Source organism: Mixophyes fleayi, chromosome 1, assembly GCF_038048845.1.
Source record: "Mixophyes fleayi isolate aMixFle1 chromosome 1, aMixFle1.hap1, whole genome shotgun sequence".
NCBI lineage: Eukaryota > Metazoa > Chordata > Amphibia > Anura > Limnodynastidae > Mixophyes > Mixophyes fleayi.
Window position 1 is genome coordinate 332,310,756 of NC_134402.1, and position 20,892 is coordinate 332,331,647.

The following is a 20,892-nucleotide window of genomic DNA, read 5'->3' on the forward strand; positions in this document are numbered from 1 at the left end:
AGAGCTGTACAGAGAATATTGAATCATTCAAGTCAGTTTCTGTCCCATTGGAGTTTACAGTCTATATTGCATACAACACAAACACACTCGGGTCCATTTTGTCAGAAGCCAATTAGCCTACCGATATGTTTTTGGAGTGTGGGAGGAAAGCCACAAAAAACACAGAATGTTAGTAAAAGGTTGCTATTTCTATGTGTTTTGGAGACTAGAAACTTTCACAGCTCTCAGACATATTGTATTGAATTTCATTATCTTAAAAAGTTAAATGACTACATTCATTTCAAATACATTGTGCAACGTCCAGTATTGTAAGAGGTTTCCTACAATACTGGGATGTAAATGTTCATGTTGCTACTTTTCGTGTTCCCATAAGTCCTCTCGCTGTTTGTACATCCTTGGATATGAGAGACGACCCAGGAGACAGTAAAGTATTTCTGCGTGGTATCTCCAAGCCAAGAATTCAAATGCCACGTCAGTTAGTATTTGAGTACTTGATCACCAGAGGCACGATAAAAAAAAACATATTCAATCACTTAACTTTGTATTTCTATTTTTAAATCCATATGGTATTCCTATCCACTACGCTGTGATGTTATGCATTCCATTTGAAGTATTTATTTGTGACATTTTGTGAGAATGTTAGTAAAAAGTGGGAATTTATACATGTCTTAGTGCCAAATGTTCATAGCTGAGGTCTGGAACAGCTGCTCTTGTGCATTCTATAACCTTTACGTATAGCACATTGTTATACTGTGTACAACATAGGCCCACTCTTGCCAATATGCAGATGGAAGCATTGCTACTAGTAGCCGTACATACTAGGCAGTATTTCATAGTTATATGATACAATAATTATAAATCCATATATGTATATGGATGAGCAGAAAGTGACAAGAGACAAGGCAAAAGGTTTGTTTATAGACTCAACAGAACACCGGCATTACCCAACACTAGACACAATTACGCAAAATATTGGAGGTTCATCATCATCATTTATTTATATAGCGCCACTAATTCAGTAGCGCTGTACAGAGAACTCACATCAGTCCCTGCCCCATTGGAGCTTACAGTCGAAAATTCCTTAGCACACACACACAGACTAGGGTCAATTTGTTAGCAGCCAATTAACCTACTAGTATGTTTTTGGAGTGTGGGAGGAAACCAGAGAACCTGGAGGAAACCCACGCAAACACAACGAGAACATGCAAACTCCACACAGATAAGGTCATGGTCGGGAATTGAACTTATGACCCCAGTGCTGTGAGGTAGAAGTGCTAACCACTAAGCCACCGTGCCGTGTCTTTAAAGGGCAACTCCATCTAGTTTAAATGTCAGTATAAACCTACCAAGTATCAGAACCACAGGAGTCTTGTGTGGGACCCCTGCCACGTGTGAGATACTGCAAGATCAGTGGTGGAAGTGGGCTGTTATTTGGTGGTATGCTATACCTAGCACCTCTCCTACTGAATTCATTGTAAAACTATCAAATTCCATTCACTTCCATTTTCCATACCACCACTTCTAAATGTCCACTTTCACCACTGCACAGGATGTTAGGAATATAAACGACAATCACCAACTTATTGTTAAAATATTTCACAAACCAAACCACTGCTGTGCCCGTGTCCTTTCCATTCTGCTGTATTTTATTGTCCCTACACAATGAATTAAAGACAAGCTCTTCAGAAAATCTTTCATGCCATTTACTGACATAAAAGGTTCATAAAACCTAAAGTCATTCAAGCAAACAATTCAAGGTGACACTTTTTTTTTTCATCACAAGAGATATTGTCCAAATAAAAACATCACAGTATATAGAACCATATAGAAACAAAGTATCTGCATCACTGGATTTGGTGTTTTATTACTAAAATGTATCTTTCTGTATATGGAAGATATAAAACGGTTTGTTATATTTGAGTATATGACTAGCATAATTGCTCTTTATAAACAGTTATCTTATACAACAAAATAAAGACCGTTGCATTGAATAGGTCTGCCTTTTGTATGCACTAAATAAACAGGCTCTATCCTCTTGGGTCCAATTAGATATTTTAAAGTGTTACATACGGCAAGTAATACACATCTAGATATATTCGTATCAACTCATAAAGTATGGCATAGGGAAAAGTATTAGAGTTGCTAACATTTATTTAGCATTTATTTCTGAAATGTAGATGTCAGGGATGATCACCAGCTTGTAAGTGATTGATTCTTGTTCTTCAGTTCTAAACCAAACTTAACAAGGAGTGTGTGTGAGCAGACAGATCTCCATGCATTGCCTCTGATCATGTTTCAGCTTCAGTGGACAGTGTTTTCATTATTTCTTCATCCTGTCATCTATCCTACATGTGATAATATCCTGAGAATGTATTATAATGTATGGTTTTCTATGATCATTTTCTTTTCGCTTTGTTGATTTAATTAAAAGCGCTAAGATAGATAACATGTTGAATCTGACAGTCTTGTCTCCTACACAGCTTTCCATCAAATTTGAAATGATTAGAGGATTCTGTGAGTTGATGGGAACTCCATCCCCTTACATTGCTTCCCAGTTGTCAGCCATAGACCACAACATACAGAGATAGAAAGAACATTTATTTTATTTTATAGTAGACAGTCCTGTGTTCAGACTAGCAGGCATAAAATTGGCTTAGTATCGTGCCACTGAATCAGGGATGGATAGGACTCGGTGTTCACAGAGTTATCATGGTTGGCAGACAGCCCCATAAAGTCATGGGGCCGTTTGATCCATTTTTTGTATTCTCTCTCTCCTCCAACAAAAAAAATAGATTTGGAGGGCTTTATTGTAGCTGCCCCGGCCTACAAGGTTCCACCCCTACATCAATATGCTCCCTGATGGGTGGTTGCTCCTCAACTAGACAACTTTTTGTATGGGCTGCACCACAAATCAAGGATCCATTCTACCCCTTTCCTTCATTCTGTCTTCACAGCTCCCCTCCCCTCCACACATGTAGCTGGTGTAGAGACCGTTCGGGAGGCAGACAGAGGAGGCTGCCTCTGATACCGTACAAATAGGGTTGGGGATAGGGAAAATGTATATATTAATGTAATGCGGAAACATACATGTTATGTGGGAGTTATTAAATTAATATGGTGGCTTTGTATTTAATGTGGAAGCTGTTAGTGTAACGTGGGGGCAATATGTATATTAGAGGGGATATTAATGCAATGCATGTCTACATATTACATGTGGGTGCTCATAATTTAATGTTGGGGATCATTCTGGAAAATAAGCCTTTTTATGAAATGTCAATGCTATTTAATTGTGATGGTGGCTTGGGGGGAAAGGAGCTAACTCCCATTGTCCTATAGATTGTAAGCTTGCGAGCAGGGTTCTCTTACCTCTATGTCTATATGTATTACCCAGTATTGTCTTATTAATGTTTGTTCCCAATTGTAAAGCGCTACGGAATTTGCTGGCGCTATATAAATAAATGTTGATGATGATGATGAGGCCTAGAAATTAAATATGAATGTTAATAATTTAAAGTCGGGACTGATTTTGGGTGGAAAGGTCTTATGGTACTAATTTAATGTTGGGCCTTGTTGAGTGGAAAAGACCTATTTATTAAATGTGAATGTTATTTATTCAATTTCAAGGCCAGTTAGAAAATTAGTCCTATTTATGAAATGTGGAGAAAAACTTAAAGCTAGTGATTGCAGCTTCTGATTGGTCCTCCTGCTCACAACCCTCTGGTTTTTCGTCTGGGGCTGTAAGAGGAATGGAGGACCTCTGAAAGAAACGGCATCAGGGAGTAACCCCGGGCTCTGGCTGGGGGAGGGTGGGCAGCTGCACTATCTCTTTTTATTAGATGTTAGTAAAGCTTTGTGTAACCAGCAGCTTTAACAGATAGTGAAAACTGTAAGAACAGATAGTGGGCAGATAATCTCTTTCCTATGATCATTATCGGTTATTTATATGGCGCCACTAATTCTGAAATGCTGTACAGAGAACTCATTCACATCAGTCCCTGCCCCATTGTAGCTTAAATTCCCTAACATACACACACACACAGAGACTAGGGTCAATTTTGATAGCAGCCAGTTAACCTACTATTATGTTTTTGGAGTGTGGGAGGACACCAGAGCACCCGGAGGAACCCACGCAAACACAGGGAGAACAAAAAAACTCCTCACAGATAAGGCCATGGTCGGGAATTGAACTCATGACCCCAGTGCTGTGAGACTGAAGTGCTAACCACTAAGCCACCGTGCTGCCCTATCCTGATTAGTTGCCAGAATGTAGAATTGTGTAGGGTTAAAAGTGGGGTTAGCAAGGATTAAGTAGATAGAAAATTGGGGTTAACAAGGATTAAGTAGGAATTGCCTAGCATGGAGCTAGATGTGGATAAGGTGTAGGCTATGTAATCTAGGCTTGGCCCTGAAGAATACCTAGCTGCATCCATAACCTTGATCCCTCTTATTTTCCGTGACAGTAGGGGAGAGTTGGTGTTTGGGTTTATTGACATATTTGTGGCTGGTATGTGCTGGTAAAGACTGATAAATATATAAGTACAAGGATATCTGTGAACATGTGTGTAAAATAATAAAGATGTGGCCTGACCTTCAGCCACAATTTGGTGTCATGTGTGTTTATGAGATCTGGTAATTTAGTGGGTGTTAGCTAGTGGTAGCAGGTTCTTACATCCTGGAAACCCACTCTCTATATTGTCTGCTATAAGAGAAAGAGACTCAAAATTTGCACTTGTTTTATTATGGTAGAACATTCAAAAAACACATTAACATGTTCCGCACCACACACACATTTTACTATCTTACACAGGAAACCCAATATCTTATAGTCTACTATTACTATTGTTATCAATTTAGTACAAAGTGCATAATTATTTTGTTAAAATATAACTTTTGCTAACATTAGGTTGTTCAGATAACAATACTGAGATTAAGATAAAAGTTGTAATATATGTATAGAAAAAAAGGAGGAAACCCACGCAAACACAGGGAGAACATACAAACTCCTCACAGTTAAGGCCATGGTCGAGAATTGAACTCATGACCCCAGCGCTGTACGGCAGAAGTGCTAACCACTTAGCCACCGTGCTGCCCTACTCCAAATGATTATACCTACTATCATAATTTCGCTGTTATTATTTTGCCTGTGTACCAGTCAGTAAAAGGGAGCTTTGCATACTTCATGTTTAGCATAGTCCTTTCTAGATTGTACACAGTGTGCTTGATTCAGAGTGCAAAACAAGCGTAAACAGCATGTTTCAGCTGTATCAGCGACTATGTTCCAGTGTGAATCCGTACACAATTGCTCGAACATGCCCTTATTGTACGTTGGCTACGTATAAACACCCCTTCCTTCCCCTGTCACTCCTCTTTCCGGCGCAATGAGTTGTAATTGCCAAAAAGTCGCAGGTCCGAACTACCGCAGTATGTTCACTTTCTGAGGATGCGCAATGTGAAAGAACGCAAATATATTGTATGCAAATGGACATACATCTTACACTAAATCTAGCCCGGTGTTTCATTGCGAGGATAGTGAATCACAAAAATGTAGCACTCAGTATTTGTCGTTCTTTCCCGATAAAATTTTGTAATATATATTACAATATGCAATAAATTGACACGAACGAAGAGAACATTTTATCTTGACAATTTATAATCCATGTGTCTCTCCCACAAAAATATTTTTTTTCTCAATGATTTGGACATTGGAGATTTCTGAGCTTTTAATAAGCAAATAAAACATATGGAAAGAGACAGCAGATCATGGGAATATTATTCTGAATCTTTGAAAGTGTTGACATATTGCACTATTAGTTTTGCTTTTTTTTTCTGCTAAGCCTGGACGTGCTGACGATAATGCAGTGAAGCCTCAAATAGGTATTTGTAGCTTAGTGCCTGGGAAACAAAGATTTATGAAATAGAATCTGCCATTGGCTCTTTCTATTATTCTGTGAAAGTCATTATGTCTCATTGTATTGCTGGGGAATCTTTCATATTTTCTGCTGTACTCCTAGCTTTCCTTCAAAAGACAGCACCTTTTTATTGACAAAGCAGCAGATTTTACCCAGTCTGTTAGATCCATGTGTTTGTGTGTGTGAAAGGATGGCTTGTTTAATCTACCTGAAACAGAGCATTTTATAGCATTTCGTTCAGCAGGTTCTCATTCTTCATAAGTCAAGTGGGCATTGTTTTGTGAATGCTCAGTAAGGATGAGGCAGAAACACCACAAAACAAGCAAAAAACTAACAATTCTGGTTATCCAACACTGTAAAGAACACAGCAAAAAATGTAGTCCATTAATATATAAGCATTGACTCGATATTTCCCCTAAAATGGTCTGCGTCTGACATTTTCATCTATCTTCTCAGTGCATCTTATTATACCTTATAGGCTCATGCGTAAAGGTGCTTTTTATGTGCCCATGATACTACATACTGCCTAATCTATACTCCTCATTTGCCCAACGCAGCATAACCAGGACCATTGAACCCTATAAAGATCGAATTGACAGTAAACACGAGTGAATGCTGAATGATCCATGGATGAAGCATGTCCTATATTCTTGCGTCCATGGTCCATGCAGTGTTTATTGAACGCTCGTCTATACGGTTGAGGTGTTCTTCACAGGGATCAATTACACCTAGTTGAAGTGCTGCCTATAGCAGAGCATGCCACAGGAGCATGAAATGCCCTAATAAATACTGGATAATATATAAAACTGTAATTACATCATTTAAATTTTAATTTCAATATATTTAAATACCTCTCCCAAAGGGCTTTATTATATATGGATATTGCAGACCTGTTTTTGGACTACTGCCACGGTGTTCTATGGTTACAGTGTGATGTAGTGTTGTTGGTTTTTTTTGCATTACACAATATTTGTTTATTTGTTTTGGCTACAATATGTTGTATCATATATCACATCATCAAGGTGTGTTTTCCTCATTGCTGTTGGAAAAACAAATAAAACATATGAGGAACACATTTACAAAGCTCATTGGATGAGACCCCTAAATCACTTTGGTCTTGCAAGAGTATGGCTATATGGTACAGCACACTATAAGGTCCAAGCGTACTCTCTGTTCTTTGGAAATGCATCCACAGAGGCTAAGGGCTGATTCATTAAGGAAAATCATGCTAAAGGTAATTAGCATACACCTGCCAGTAATGAAAGTGATTGTGATTAACCCCAAATAGAGATCCGCTGTTTCTGTGGGATTTCCTAGCTATTTTTGGTTGCATCCAATTGGAATAGTCATGGGGGTAAATGTATGAACCTCCGATTTTTTTCAACTCGCCACTTTTTTTCAAACTTGCCTTTATAAGCCATCGCCGCTTTAAATTTTTCCTGCAAAGTGGCCGATTTCCGGCGAGTTGAATAAATCGGAAGTTTATACGTTTACCCCCATGGTCTGCAATAAGTGGAGAAAATGTGGCACAGCAGGGACATTGCCAAGATCAGGACGTGGTATTTGGTGGTATTTCTCTCTACAGCCAATCTCATATTCATTGAACCAGAGAACATAGACAGAGCAGGGTGGTTTCTTAAGATAAACTATCCAGTTTTAGTTTTGCCAGGAATAAGGTTTAACATTGTACCATAAATATTTGTCAAAGGTAGTGGAAAGAGTAAGTATTCATTTGAATGTGACAATTAAGCCAGTTGAGCAGCTATCTTATTACTTTAGTATAAAAAAAACCAATAAGTAAAATGGAATTCACATCAGTCAGAAGCGCTAGAAGCATGAAGAAAATGCATGTGTTACATAAATCTCTGGTAGGTATGCCAATGACAACAATATTATATACCTAGGACGGCTTGTGGTCTAAATGATGTCACCAGAATCACACAACTAATTTCCTATGGCCGTTTCCAAAAAGGATATCCAAAAGTTTCAGATTTCAAGTAAGTGGGATATCTGTTTGTTGTCAATAACATCTAATTATTTGTCCAGGTGTCAAATAATATTATTTTTTTAAGATATTTGAGACTATGCGCTTAAGCCTCTTAGAGCATAAAACTGGTTTGTTAATGGCAATACTAGTAAAAAATGTAGGGCCAGATTTAGAGTTGCTTTAAAGGGAATGTGTGCAAAGTACATGAGTTTTCGTCCAAATTTGAGGCAATTGCATGTGCACAACTTGTGTCCGTATTTAGGGCTTTCCCTATCTTGAATTTGCACTTGGAGTTGTGGATCAGGGTTAAAGTACAAGTGCAGAATGGTAAAGGGTTTGCAGGAGCAAGTTACTTATGTCCCTTTGAGATGTGCCTTATTTTGAGTTACACAGATCTTGACGTACTTTAGCTACAAGCAGTAAATTGTGCACCTACCAAGGTGTAAGGTTTTGAGTTGATGATTATGATTGTCTCATCTTTGCTCCTGTTGCATTTATATATTAGATTTAAGGCTCCTTGTATCTTAAGATGTGAAGATGCATCTTTGTTAATACGCAACTTCATATTCAATTCTCAATCAACCCCATAATGTCTATGTTGTATTCCTAGACCCCATTTCCTAGCCTGTCATAAAATTAATTTACATGGAGTTAAGAACATTGGCTTGTAGAGTGCACATTACGAAGGGCCTGTATGAACTAATGACGGTAATATAATTAATGGATTCAATTTAGATAGAAGTGATAGTTCTCTTAGTTAGTTTCTCATATTATAAGTTTCCTTTGTTCTTCACTTACTATGCAGTTATAAATCATGTTTGCTTTATCACTCTACTGATGCATGACTGAAAGTGAACTAATTAAGAATAGGGCCACAGTACAAACCCATCATTTTTAATTATATACAGTAGAATCAAAGTCTAATAAAGGTCAGTAAATAGACAAGAGTGCTTCTTGCAAAGACAAGAAATTTGTAAAGAAGAAAAAAGCAAAGTGTATCATACTTTACTATGCTTCCAGAATGTCTGGAAGAGTCACAGATTTCAGGGAGCTGTCCCGGACTCCCAGAAGAGCAGGTACCATCCCGGACACTGCCCACTTTCCTAGTGAAATGGGCAGAGATGTGGCTTGTTGACATAATTGGCATCATAGTGGCCCAACCCCACTGCATGATGCCGCAAATTGGGTATAGCACAGTGGGGGAGGTACCACGTGATATAAATCACATCACCACAGCCCCCACACTTGCCACTTGACCTACTCTATGACATTTCCCAGAGGGGTGGAATATAAAGTTGACAAGTATAAGCTGGATATATGAACCTTGTTTCATATGGAGTTTGCAATCACTTTGGCAGGAGCCTCATATCACTATTCTGTTGTGTTGGGAGACCTTGCTCCTTTTTTTTATCTCTAAGGTCTCTATTTATCAAACTGAGAACAGCCCTAGCTCCAGCGAAAATTTGTGTTTTCACCAGAGATAGGGCTTCCAGTTCCACTGTGCATGAGTGACCAGGTTGGGACACCACTAACTTTATATACCCTGCCCCCTTCTTACGCACCTGGGTAATGTTATGAGGTGTGCATAAATAGAGGGGGAAGAATGAAGAATAACATGAGCAAGTTGCTGTGCATAGCTAAGGTAAACAAGAAAACAAATTTCTTGGTGTACTTCCACTTCCAAAAATGATACACTCAGAAAACAGGATGAAGAATGATAACAAAAAGGCACACAAGGACCCTAGTCAAACACACGATAAAAGGGGGTAACAACCATTTCTAGAACTGAATAGTCAGAACTGCCTGGTATAGTTTAAAAGAAAACATTGTTATGTAATAAAGTCCTTGAGCACACGCCAGTCTCCAGAAGGGTCAGGCAGGATTATCTAACACTACATGTAGACGATGGATGGTGATGTAAACTTGTGTGAAACAAAATGTATATTCAGGAATAGTTTACCTCATGAAATGATAACAAGCTGCAAATGTTTCCAGCTTCTAGGGCTGCTTATGATTTGCAGCATATATCAAGCAGAAAAATAGATGATGTTATGAGCATCCCATATCACTTTACTCATACTGAAATAATAAAATAGGTTATTTATTCCCAGGGTCTAATTGAGTTGACTGCTTGTGATATAATTATGACTAATAGTCCTGAATTATAGTAAAGGTTTCAGGATATATGAATTTATGAAATTAAACATTATCATAGCTGCATTTCTGTTTGGGATCTAGCCTCCAACAATACAGTATTTCCGACATATTTTATTACAGAGGTCATACACGCCCCTTTTAGTAAATGTCAATTTACAGAGAGGGGGATTCCGTTTTCCACCCATTTTGATGCCAAATTATTGATCCTGAACTGAGACTTATAGAATAAGTCCATCTATGTGGAGGTTTTTTTAGTTGTTAAATGTGCAAATAGACCTTACTGCTTACCTCCCAAGTCTCCAAAATCTGAACAGTCCAAACCAATGTTTCGGGTGAATTAACTTTTATTTTGCAGTGCGTCTCTATTACTAAGTTATAAAAGCGGCAGACTTGTTCTGTAGACCGAAATGAACTGAAACCTATGAAAATAGCTCACCCACTTCTGCATTGGAGACAAATTTGATTGTGACACCAAGTGCTGAGTTAGACTGTGCAGTGCCAGAATATCATACCGTTGTATAACGGACTACTTCAAACACTGGTTCTTAGTGATTACATCGCTTTAGAATTTATTATTCATTATAAGCAATAAGAAACCCCATCATAAGCAATAGATATGCATTGTTAATATGGAAATTAAAAGTCAACACAGAGAGAAAACATATGACTTGTAGGTATATGTGGGCTAGTCTTCTGCCTGTTCTGTATTTGCGGAGTATAAGTATATATCTAGGCATCCTTTCAGGCTACCATTCTTACAGTGTCTGGTTTGGTTTTTTTCTTCATGAGGACACACAGCATATACTAACGGCATGAGAGCTTACTGGCTATGATAATAGTACAATTTATCTTAAATATTATATGACATGGTAGATAAGAGACAAATTGTTTTAAAAAAACAAGACTGTTATATAGAAAACTACTTTTGCATACTTGCCAACGTTCTAAATTCATTTCCAGGGACATTTTGGGACTCATTTAGAGCTGGACACACCCATGTACTTACAGTTAGTGTAAGTTACATGTATAGGTTGAGTTTGGCACATCTCATGCAAACAGCAGCATTTGCGTTAGATGTTCAAGTGTGTATACTTACAACCCACAATTGGGTAGAGTCATGGCTTAGTAGTAAATGCTCTATCTGTACACAATCTAACAATGCAATGAAGTTCATATGCTCAAGAGAGAATACTGTATTGACAGATATAAATAAATGCAAAAGTCATATTTTTCAAACAATATGTAATTAAATATAAACATATCCATATCTGTTGTTTACCCTTCAAATGAGAATCTTCTTTCCTATAGTATGCCAAATGGAAATAGCAATTAAGTAATGCAAATAAACATCTGCGACTTGATATAATATAGCTGCAATGCTAATAAGTTAAGTACCATCAGCCCTTGGGGTCAATACACAATCAGCCAATAAGAAGCGGCTAGAAAGTGCATCATTGCATATTGTTGCACCAGCCCTTGAGTTATCACAACAGATTCGCCTCCAAAAGATGTATCTGCGGATGTGTCCATGTCTAATTGCAATTACGTGAACATGCCCTTAGTGTACTCAAGACTACACTAGTCATCTCCTGTTCTGCCTCTTCAGGCATAACATTAGTCATTGAAACGAAACCTCTAGATATGGATGTGTGCACAGTATGGAAATGCATGTCTTATGCTCAAAAAATTGATGTACGTCCAAATCTAATTGAGCCCCATTGTGTCTAAGCACGTCATGGTCAGTATGTGTATAAGGACCTTGGTATGCTTAATGAATGTTTATATTATGTAATTATATGCATTATGAATACTCCACATTATTAAATATCATTTTATAAAGAGCAGAGGATAAAAACAGATAACGAGAATTACATTCAATGTAAATAATCTTAATGTACAGTTGATCAATACTGATAAATAGGGACATTTTCAGGAACAAATATTGGAATCCCGAGACTGTTGGGATCCATGCTTAAGCAATGTATGGTTCAGTGTGCTTACACTGTCCTCTTACCTCTCTCTCCTTTAGTTTCATGGCAAGAACTAGCTGATGTCTGTGGTTTGTAAGTGCCTCCCGAAAGTTTCCTTTGGAAAAGAATGCAGATCCCAGATTCCCATAGGCTCGGCATTCTCCCGTCTGGTCACCTACATCAGATTAATACAACAATGTTATACAAAAGATATCACCATGGTATAGAAAACGCTTCAATATATAAAAACAATCATCCACGTAGCATTCAGTCTATGTGGACACTAAGACCGTGGATGATTTGTGCAAGGAAAAAAATAAATGTATTTTTCATTACAGAGCAGTATAAATAGAATTTACACCATACGGCTATGTTTGTAATACAGCAGCTGCCTATACTTACTGCATAGCACTGAAAAAGATGATGACATAACTATAACAATGTAACAGGTGGATGAAGTTTGTACAGCTTAATTTTAAAACAACTATTGTGACATAATAGTAATAGTGAATTTCTATGCAACTAAAATATTCTCTTTTCATAAATGCATATTTGTTAACTTATTTAAGGGAAATATCACATTTATTTTAAAATGTAAAAAACTACTGATAAGATTAATTAATAACTCATTATACAGCTGTTTGCAAAAGCTTTGGCACCGCTTGTTAAAATACATGATGTTCCCCGATTCTCTAAGTGGAAAGAAGTTATCACAACCTCTGCAGGGTATAAACCTAAACATGACATATTTCTGCACATCATAATGTACGATTATTAATAAAAAAAAAAGAGGCCCTGGAAACTATTTAAAAATCTTGGCAATGAATATAATAATATACCTCCCTGACTGTCCGGATTACGTGGAACAGTCCCAATTGCCCAAAATTTTGGACTTTTGCCCCAACTACTGGGACTGTCTGTTGTGTCAACATTCACCACCGCACATAGGAGCCAGCACTGTCGGTGCTGTGGGTCTACCGCACATAGGAGCCAGCACTGTCGGTGCTGTGGGTCCACCGCACATAGGAGCCAGCACTGTCGGTGCTGTGGGTCCACCGCACATAGGAGCCAGCACTGTCGGTGCTGTGGGTCCACCGCACATAGGAGCCAGCACTGTCGGTGCTGTGGGTCCACCGCACATAGGAGCCAGCACTGTCGGTGCTGTGGGTCCACCGCACATAGGAGCCAGCACTGTCGGTGCTGTGGGTCCACCGCACATAGGAGCCAGCACTGTCGGTGCTGTGGGTCCACCGCACATAGGAGCCAGCACTGTCGGTGCTGTGGGTCCACCGCACATAGGAGCCAGCACTGTCGGTGCTGTGGGTCCTCGAGCATCCACAGTAGTTGTGCTGCCGCCACTCTCCATGTCTATGCATTGGCATTTTTCAGTCATATGGGAGGGGGATTAAGATGATCACCACCAATAATTTTAAAAAGTTGTCTCTTCTGAGCCCACACCCCTACTAAACGGCCGCGCCCCCTCTCTGTGCTGCCAATTCCCCAATGTTAAATGTAAGAAAATACACATAGCATCCTACAAAACCTCTAGGCAATGTAAACACAAAGAAAAGGGGTGCATTGGGTTGAAAAAACTACTTTAATGAAATGTGTAGATTATAAGTCAGCTGTGCCATGCAAGCTATGATGATGCTGGTAAATAAATTGATCCCTGATATGATCCCTCTTTATTTTGAACTCTCTGTTGCTTTTTTGTTGTGCAAATGTGGAAATACATTGCTCAAGATTGCCATGTAACGGACATTGTTCATTTTTAGTCTAACTATATCACCTTCCAGAAATATAGGCCCATCCGTGTTGTCATAGGCAACAATAACATTCTTATGTGGCAGGTGCAAAGGGAATTAACTATTGTTATTTTTACAGGCAAATAGGTGACATTGTCTTTTAAGACAAATGATTCTGTTTATGAAGCAAGGAAAATCCCTCTGTGGTGAAAATAGGTGTGTTCCTTGGTGATTGGGCTTCTCCCAATATACTGAAAGTGTAAGCTGTCACCTCTTCCCATCAGCCAGTGCATCCCGCAGATGTACCCACAAATCCTTATACCTAGCCTGTCAATTTGGGTGCATTTGCACTTTTGTAAATTAGTCTTAATGCAACAACAAATCTACATTGTCTGGACTGAATAGAATCTATAGGAAATAATAGCCAATCATTATTACATGCAGGGCCGGATTTACCGCTAGGCAACCTAGGCACCTGCCTAGGGCCTAGCGGCTCTGGGGGGGCACAGCTTGGGGGGACAGGAGTAATTAAAAAAAAAATGGAAAAAAAAAAATCGGCCCCTCCCCCGAGTCGCGTGCGGGGGGGGGGGGTGTCTCAGTGATAGAGAGAGGAGGAGAGGCTGCCGGGACCTGACGAGCGATCACGTGACTCTTTCTTTTTTTTTTTTTTTACATCTGGACTGACGGAGGAGGAGCAGCGCGCAATAGAAAGGTAAGTAAAACAAGGGACAGAAGTGGTGATGGTGAAGGGGCACAGAAGTGGTGATGGTGAAGGGGCACAGAAGTGGTGATGGTGAAGGGGCACAGAAGTGGTGATGGTCACAGAGGTGGTGAAGGGCACAGAGATGGTGATTGGCACAGAAGTGGTGATGGTGATTGGCACAGAAGTGGTGATGGTGAAGGGCACAGAGGTGGTGAAGGGCACAGAGATGGTGATTGGCACAGAAGTGGTGATGGTGATTGGCACAGAAGTGGTGATGGTGAAGGGCACAGAGGTGGTGATGGTGAAGGGCACAGAGATGGTGATTGGCACAGAAGTGGTGATGGTGATTGGCACAGAAGTGGTGATGGGCACAGAGGTGGCGATGGTGAAGGGCACAGAGGTGGTGATGGTGAAGGGGCACAGAATTGGTGATGGTGATTGGCACAGAGGTGGTGATGGTGAAGGGCACAGAGGTGGTGATGGTGATTGGCACAGAGGTGGTGATGGTGAAGGGCACAGAGGTGGTGATGGTGATTGGCACAGAGGTGGTGATGGTGAAGGGCACAGAGGTGGTGATGGTGAAGGGCACAGAGGTGGTGATGGTGAAGAGGCACAGAGGTGGTGATGGTGAAGAGGCACAGAGGTGGTGATGGTGATTGGCACAGAAGTGGTGATGGTGAAGGGCACAGAGGTGGTGATGGTGAAGAGGCACAGAGGTGGTGATGGTGATTGGCACAGAAGTGGTGATGGTGAAGGGCACAGAGGTGGTGATGGTGAAGAGGCACAGAGGTGGTGATGGTGACTGGCACAGAAGTGGTGATGGTGAAGGGCACAGAGGTGGTAATGGGCACAGAGGTGGTGATGGTGATTGGCACAGTGGTGGTGATGGTGATTGGCACAGAGGTGGTGATGGTGATGGGCACAGAGGTGATGGTGAAAGGGCACATGTGATATTGTGAAGGGGCAAAAGTGACAATGAAGGGGCACAGTGTGATGATAGAGGGACAAAAGTGACAAGAGCACATACTTGGATTTATGCGTATTATTTTTGCAAACAACTTAAGTAAGTATTTCTGCCCTGACTTCAATATTTATTATGTTGTTTTGACCCAACTACTTAAAAAAACGGGACTGCTTGGTAATTATTTAGGGGTGCCTTTTTCTGCAGCAGGGTGGCCTTGCTCTTTTCACATGTTAGGTACGCCCCCAAAGATGCAAGCCACGCCCTCACCTCCTTTGGCGGCGTGCCGCCGCTGCGCGGTGGCACATGCTTTCATATCTACTTAACTATAGGGGTATATGGTAGGCATGCGGCGGCACATGCTTTCACTTCTACGTAACTATAGGGGTATATGGTAGGCTGCAAAAATATAGTGCTATGGATTGTTGCAGGGAGGGGGCCCAAAAACAGTATCCTGCCTAGGGCCCTATGAGGTCTAAATCCGGCTCTGATTACATGAACCACTCAGTAATGAGATTTCCAGAAGATAAATGATCTCTGTTTAGTTACCTTCTCCTTCCCTTTCACTTACACGTTTCGGGCAAATATGCTTTCAAAATCATGTAAGGTAGTTACAGTTACACAATAAATGACTGGAGACATTACAATCAACCACATGTAATTGTTGGTGTCCTATATTGAGGTGTGTACATAGCATGCATCATGATACATTTAGATTGTGTACACCACTAGTGAAGCTACATTGTCTTACATAATTAGTGGGGCTTACAAGATGGTTTCTTACAAACACAGTAACAGCAGCGGCCATCTTGATCACATTATAACACAAGATGAGATGGAGAGCTAAGGACCACACTGACAAAATACAGTCGCAACCTTCCCATTTCCTCTACAAATCTAGTCAGCCATTCTGTAAATTTACGCTGATACAAATCATTCCATCCCACATTTTTTTTTTATTTTTAATTTAAATTATTCAAACCTTTTGAAAACTGAAAAATACAAGAAAATTCTACAATTATGCTGATGTGTCTTAGATTTTATCTAAGGAAAACCAAGCTAGGAGCTTTCCCAGTCACTCACGCTGGTTTTAGCATGAGCGGTTTTATAGACTTCAGACGTGTCTCTCTGACAGACGCCAGCACTAACCCATTAAATTGCCATTTAATGGCTACAAACAGCCAAATTGCAGTGACTTGGGTCACTGGAGGTTGACATCTACGCCATGCAAGTTTGTAATACATGGCTTGTAAAAGCTATTTACATACCCACACAGCAGAAAGGTGGGATGAACGAGTTCACTAAATGGTGGTAAAAGTCTACCTGTAAATGAAAAATGTGATCCTATGAAAGGGCAAGGCTGTGATTTAATGATGTTGGTGGATACAGGAAAAAAAGCTTATCTGTTGTAAACTCATTACATTGCTCCCCATCTTACCTTGTCTATGAGATGAATAATGGCATTGTAAAAATGACTATATTGTATCTGGAATTATTATCAGGGCATCATTTGTGCAGGAACACAGTTTTGTTTGCCTATTTTGGCATCAGTCTTTAATGCTTAGTTATATTGCTTTTTATCTACATAACTGGTTTAAGGTAAAATGTAACACAGCGACTTGGGGCACCAGTCATTAGGTGAAGCCTCAACTACTTCCTTTTCTCAAGTCCCTCCACTACCTCTCTCATACCATTCAGCTTGTCCCTGGTACTCTACCTACCAGAATTTGCAAGACACCACAGCAACCAATTACACACTTCCTTTCACTAAACAGCTAAGAGATCATTGCTGATTGGTGGCTGGGGATCAGTGCCAATGATGCACTTAAATGTAATGTTAGTGAATGAGCCACACTATCTGCACAGAGTCAGTGGAAAATAGATGTTAAGGGTTAAAATAATCTTGATATAAAGATCTGAGACCAAGATAAATACAAGTTTTGAGTCTGACCATAATAATTCTCAGGTATTCTCAGGCACACCTACATAAAATATTTTTAAACCATTAATGGGGAGATTTTGTTCAGAAAATAAAATTACCATAGATGCATTTCTAATTCATCCCCAAACTCTCTAATCTATTGCAAATAAATTTATTGTCAAGTCAGGTGATTTTGGGTGATTTTACTCTGCCGAGCATAATCACATTAATGATGGATTAATTTTTTGGGAGGTTTGAAAAAGTTGAGATTTACATGGCAATTTGCCCATGGTAAATTAGGTGAATTGCAAATCATATAACTCACTAAAATATTAATTAAAAAAATTGAACTTTGATAGATCTACTCCGAAATGCGCAGTAACCTGAGAATTATAATAATAATAATTTGGTTACAAAAGAAAATGCAACTATTTGTTTCAGATGGTTTAAACATGGTTTACAATCCGTGTTACTAGTTTAAATTGCTGACAACATTCAGATCATTTTAATATGATTATCTGCTAGAAAACTTGTGCCCTTCCAGCTTTTGTGAACTAATATTACCAGCATTATATGAGGATCACAGGTTGCCAAAGCTCAAAGCCGCAATATTATGGTCATACCTAGAGTCTTTGCTACGTCCAAATCCTGTTGCATATATCCAGTACTTTTTTCTGTGTTCCCAAGAGACCAATAAGCACTGCTCAGGGCAGAGAACACAGAGCCCCTCAGTTTTAGACTGCAAGTCCCAATTTTCAGAGCAGCTTCTAATACAACCACTGAGGCACCATGATGTCCGGATGTCAGAAGTTCTTGACCGATCACCGACACCACCACAAAGGGGCTCTTGTCCAGTTTCATCTTCTGAAGCTGCTGATAAGTAGGTTCCAAAGATTCTAATAGAAGAGAAGAAGCCAAGAAAAACATAATGAAATACAACAAAACATATAAATAAAATAAATAACAAATTAGGACATAGGATTTCAGTAACGTTATATGAGAAAAGATTATTTGGAGCAGCCTACAATAAATTGAGAAAAAAACAACAACACATTTTTGTCACTAAATGTACAATTGAAAAAATCCTATAAACAGATGTAAGTAATATAACTATTCATACACAGTGAATTTTGGCAGTCCTGCTTGCAGAGCTCAAGTAAGGCCCCAAGGGGCCCTAAGCAAGATACTGGTTTGGACCACCTTCTGTTTGCAAAAAAAACCCAGATTAGAGCCATCTGGCCTCAACTGTACCCACAGAACCTTAGACGGGAGCCTAGGCTGTAACAGGGTATTACCTGAGTAGCTATACACCCTACGGGACCGCACTGGGAGGCAGATGCCCTCCTGCCCAACCAGCCCTTGACTACAATGTTGGACAAATTAGGTCAAATAAGCCATGCTGGTCAACATAATCAGTAATGGCTTCCTTTATATTACAGATATCCAGACTGCATATTTACTTCATGGAACTGTGTGTAGGTGTGTATATGCTTGTGTTTGTGTCCAAGCAAACATACATCATGTGCATGACAAGTTACATGTCTAGGTATTTAGTTACAGAAAAGTAAATTCCTCAAGGATCAAGAAGTCTCTTTCTCTGTTACGGTCCTTCCTTGGACCTCTTCCTCCTTTCTTTACCTTACGTCTATGGACTTCTTTTGAACAAACTAATGGAATTTTGGGGAATTGGAATACCGCTGTAAGAAAGCCAACATCAAGCGCTGTAACGTTCAAGCTTGCCTTTGTCTGGACCATATGTGGACACCCTAGGTGAATCATGTTATTATAGTGATTTTAATATAAGCGCCAAAATGATCTGTTAATGACTCTTACACATAGTTTTATTCTACCCCTCTGTAAAGGCCATGAGTCCACTCTTCATTATATCTTCCATTGTCCGTACCCTAACCACTCTACCAAACACTGTCTCTTATAATGTCATGACCCATCACTTCTCACTAGGTCATGCCGAAAGCATTGTATTGTGAGAGAATTATCACACATGTTGACATTAGGGTTTTGGAGGAAGATAAAGGTATTGTGGGAAGAGAAAAAAACACTGGTAACTCTACTAAATGGTGAGTGTTGTAATTGTATACACGTATCAATTTAGATTGTTTAGATTATTTGTTACTCATGCTGCCTCTTGAAGGAATTACAATGCATCATATCAAGTGTGTTTCCCAGGGCGCAAAATTGAAATTTCCTGTAATACATTTTTTTCTGCCACCAGATGGTACCAGAATTGGACTGTGCATGATGAACAAAAGGTACACAATACAAGGGTACTGTGCTTTGTGAGTCTAATTACTATGCATCCCACCTTAAATGTATGAATCGCCAGCATTTTGATCTTAACAACAACATGCTTCAGGTCTCTCTGGTATAGAGGAAACCAACACAGGCTGTCCAGAACTGGGGCAGACGAGGATTTGGGTTTAGGACGCACAGTGCCAGGTTTTTTTTTACATTATTTATGCTTTTATTTATGTATTACACAGTACACTGCATATGGGAAAAGTATATAACCAGATCCAATATCTGCCAGCTCTGGCCTGGTATGAAAAATCATTCCTTTTGCATAGTTAAAACGGCCATGTGCCCTCCTCCACACATTAAGGAATGCCTCTAAAATGTGCTCCTTTATCTCATTACAATCATCTTGTTCCACAAAACAAAATCTCGGTTCCCGAATGCTCTGTGAAAACAGGAAACGCCATTACATCTCTTTCCATCTGACTGTGTAAACCTCTGTTTCTCTGCGAGTGCAGTCATTTGCTCTGCAAATATAAATGTTGCATTGAGTGCTTGGGCATAGTGACAGTTGTGGAACTACAAGTATCAGCATGTCCGTGGCTGTCAAAGTGTGCTGAAACTTGTGAAATTACATTCACCAGCCTGCCATGGTAGCCAGGAAAATGTTGTTCCATAATAGGATCTGCAGGTCTGCCACCAGAAACTGCAGGATCCAGTACAAATGTAACAGGCAGGGCCCCCTCCTTTCTTCTTTCACAGCACCCCCATTTTGAAATTAACCTCGTCCCCACATTCTCTCCAGCCACCCCTCATCCTGATTATAACCCCTGCAACATCTTACTGCTTCTCCTCTTAATGGCTTATTTTGGCTCCTCTCCATTGTGATGTCATTAGTTCCATCAGCCACGCTGCAGGGAGTTGGGCGTCTCTCTGCCTGGTCACAGTTCTCTGTCCAGGAGCTGGTCACCCCTCTCTCTCAGGAAGATGCACACCTGGGGGGCTGGGACAGAAGCAAATGGTGGCAACCATGCTGCACCGCCATATCTTGGGCGTTTAGGTGGACATGCTGTATATAAACGGGTTCGCGGCTGGATACCTTGATTCAGAGTGGCGGCCTCCCACTCCCATCTCTCACATCTCAGGAGCCCAACACATACCTCAATTCACTGCGGAGATCCCCTCCAGCTAATCAGATGCAACCAGCTCTTATTGGCTGAGCATATATTGACCCCTACATTCATTCTGGTCTTGGCTCCAATGGGAGCAAGTTGCATTTGTCTTAT

General features: G+C 39.9%; 1 protein-coding gene across 3 annotated transcripts in view; it reads right to left on the reverse strand.

The window, feature by feature from the left end:
- Nucleotides 1-20,892, reverse strand: part of TTC28 (tetratricopeptide repeat domain 28) — a 479,060-nt gene that overhangs the window by 221,763 nt on the left and 236,405 nt on the right. For all 3 annotated transcript variants that reach the window (XM_075214617.1, XM_075214609.1, XM_075214626.1), the window contains 2 exons: nucleotides 17,977-18,249; nucleotides 12,068-12,198 (listed from right to left, as the gene is read on the reverse strand). In XM_075214617.1, coding sequence (XP_075070718.1) covers nucleotides 12,068-12,198; nucleotides 17,977-18,249 — 404 coding nt within the window. The remainder of the gene's footprint in view (nucleotides 1-12,067; nucleotides 12,199-17,976; nucleotides 18,250-20,892) is intronic.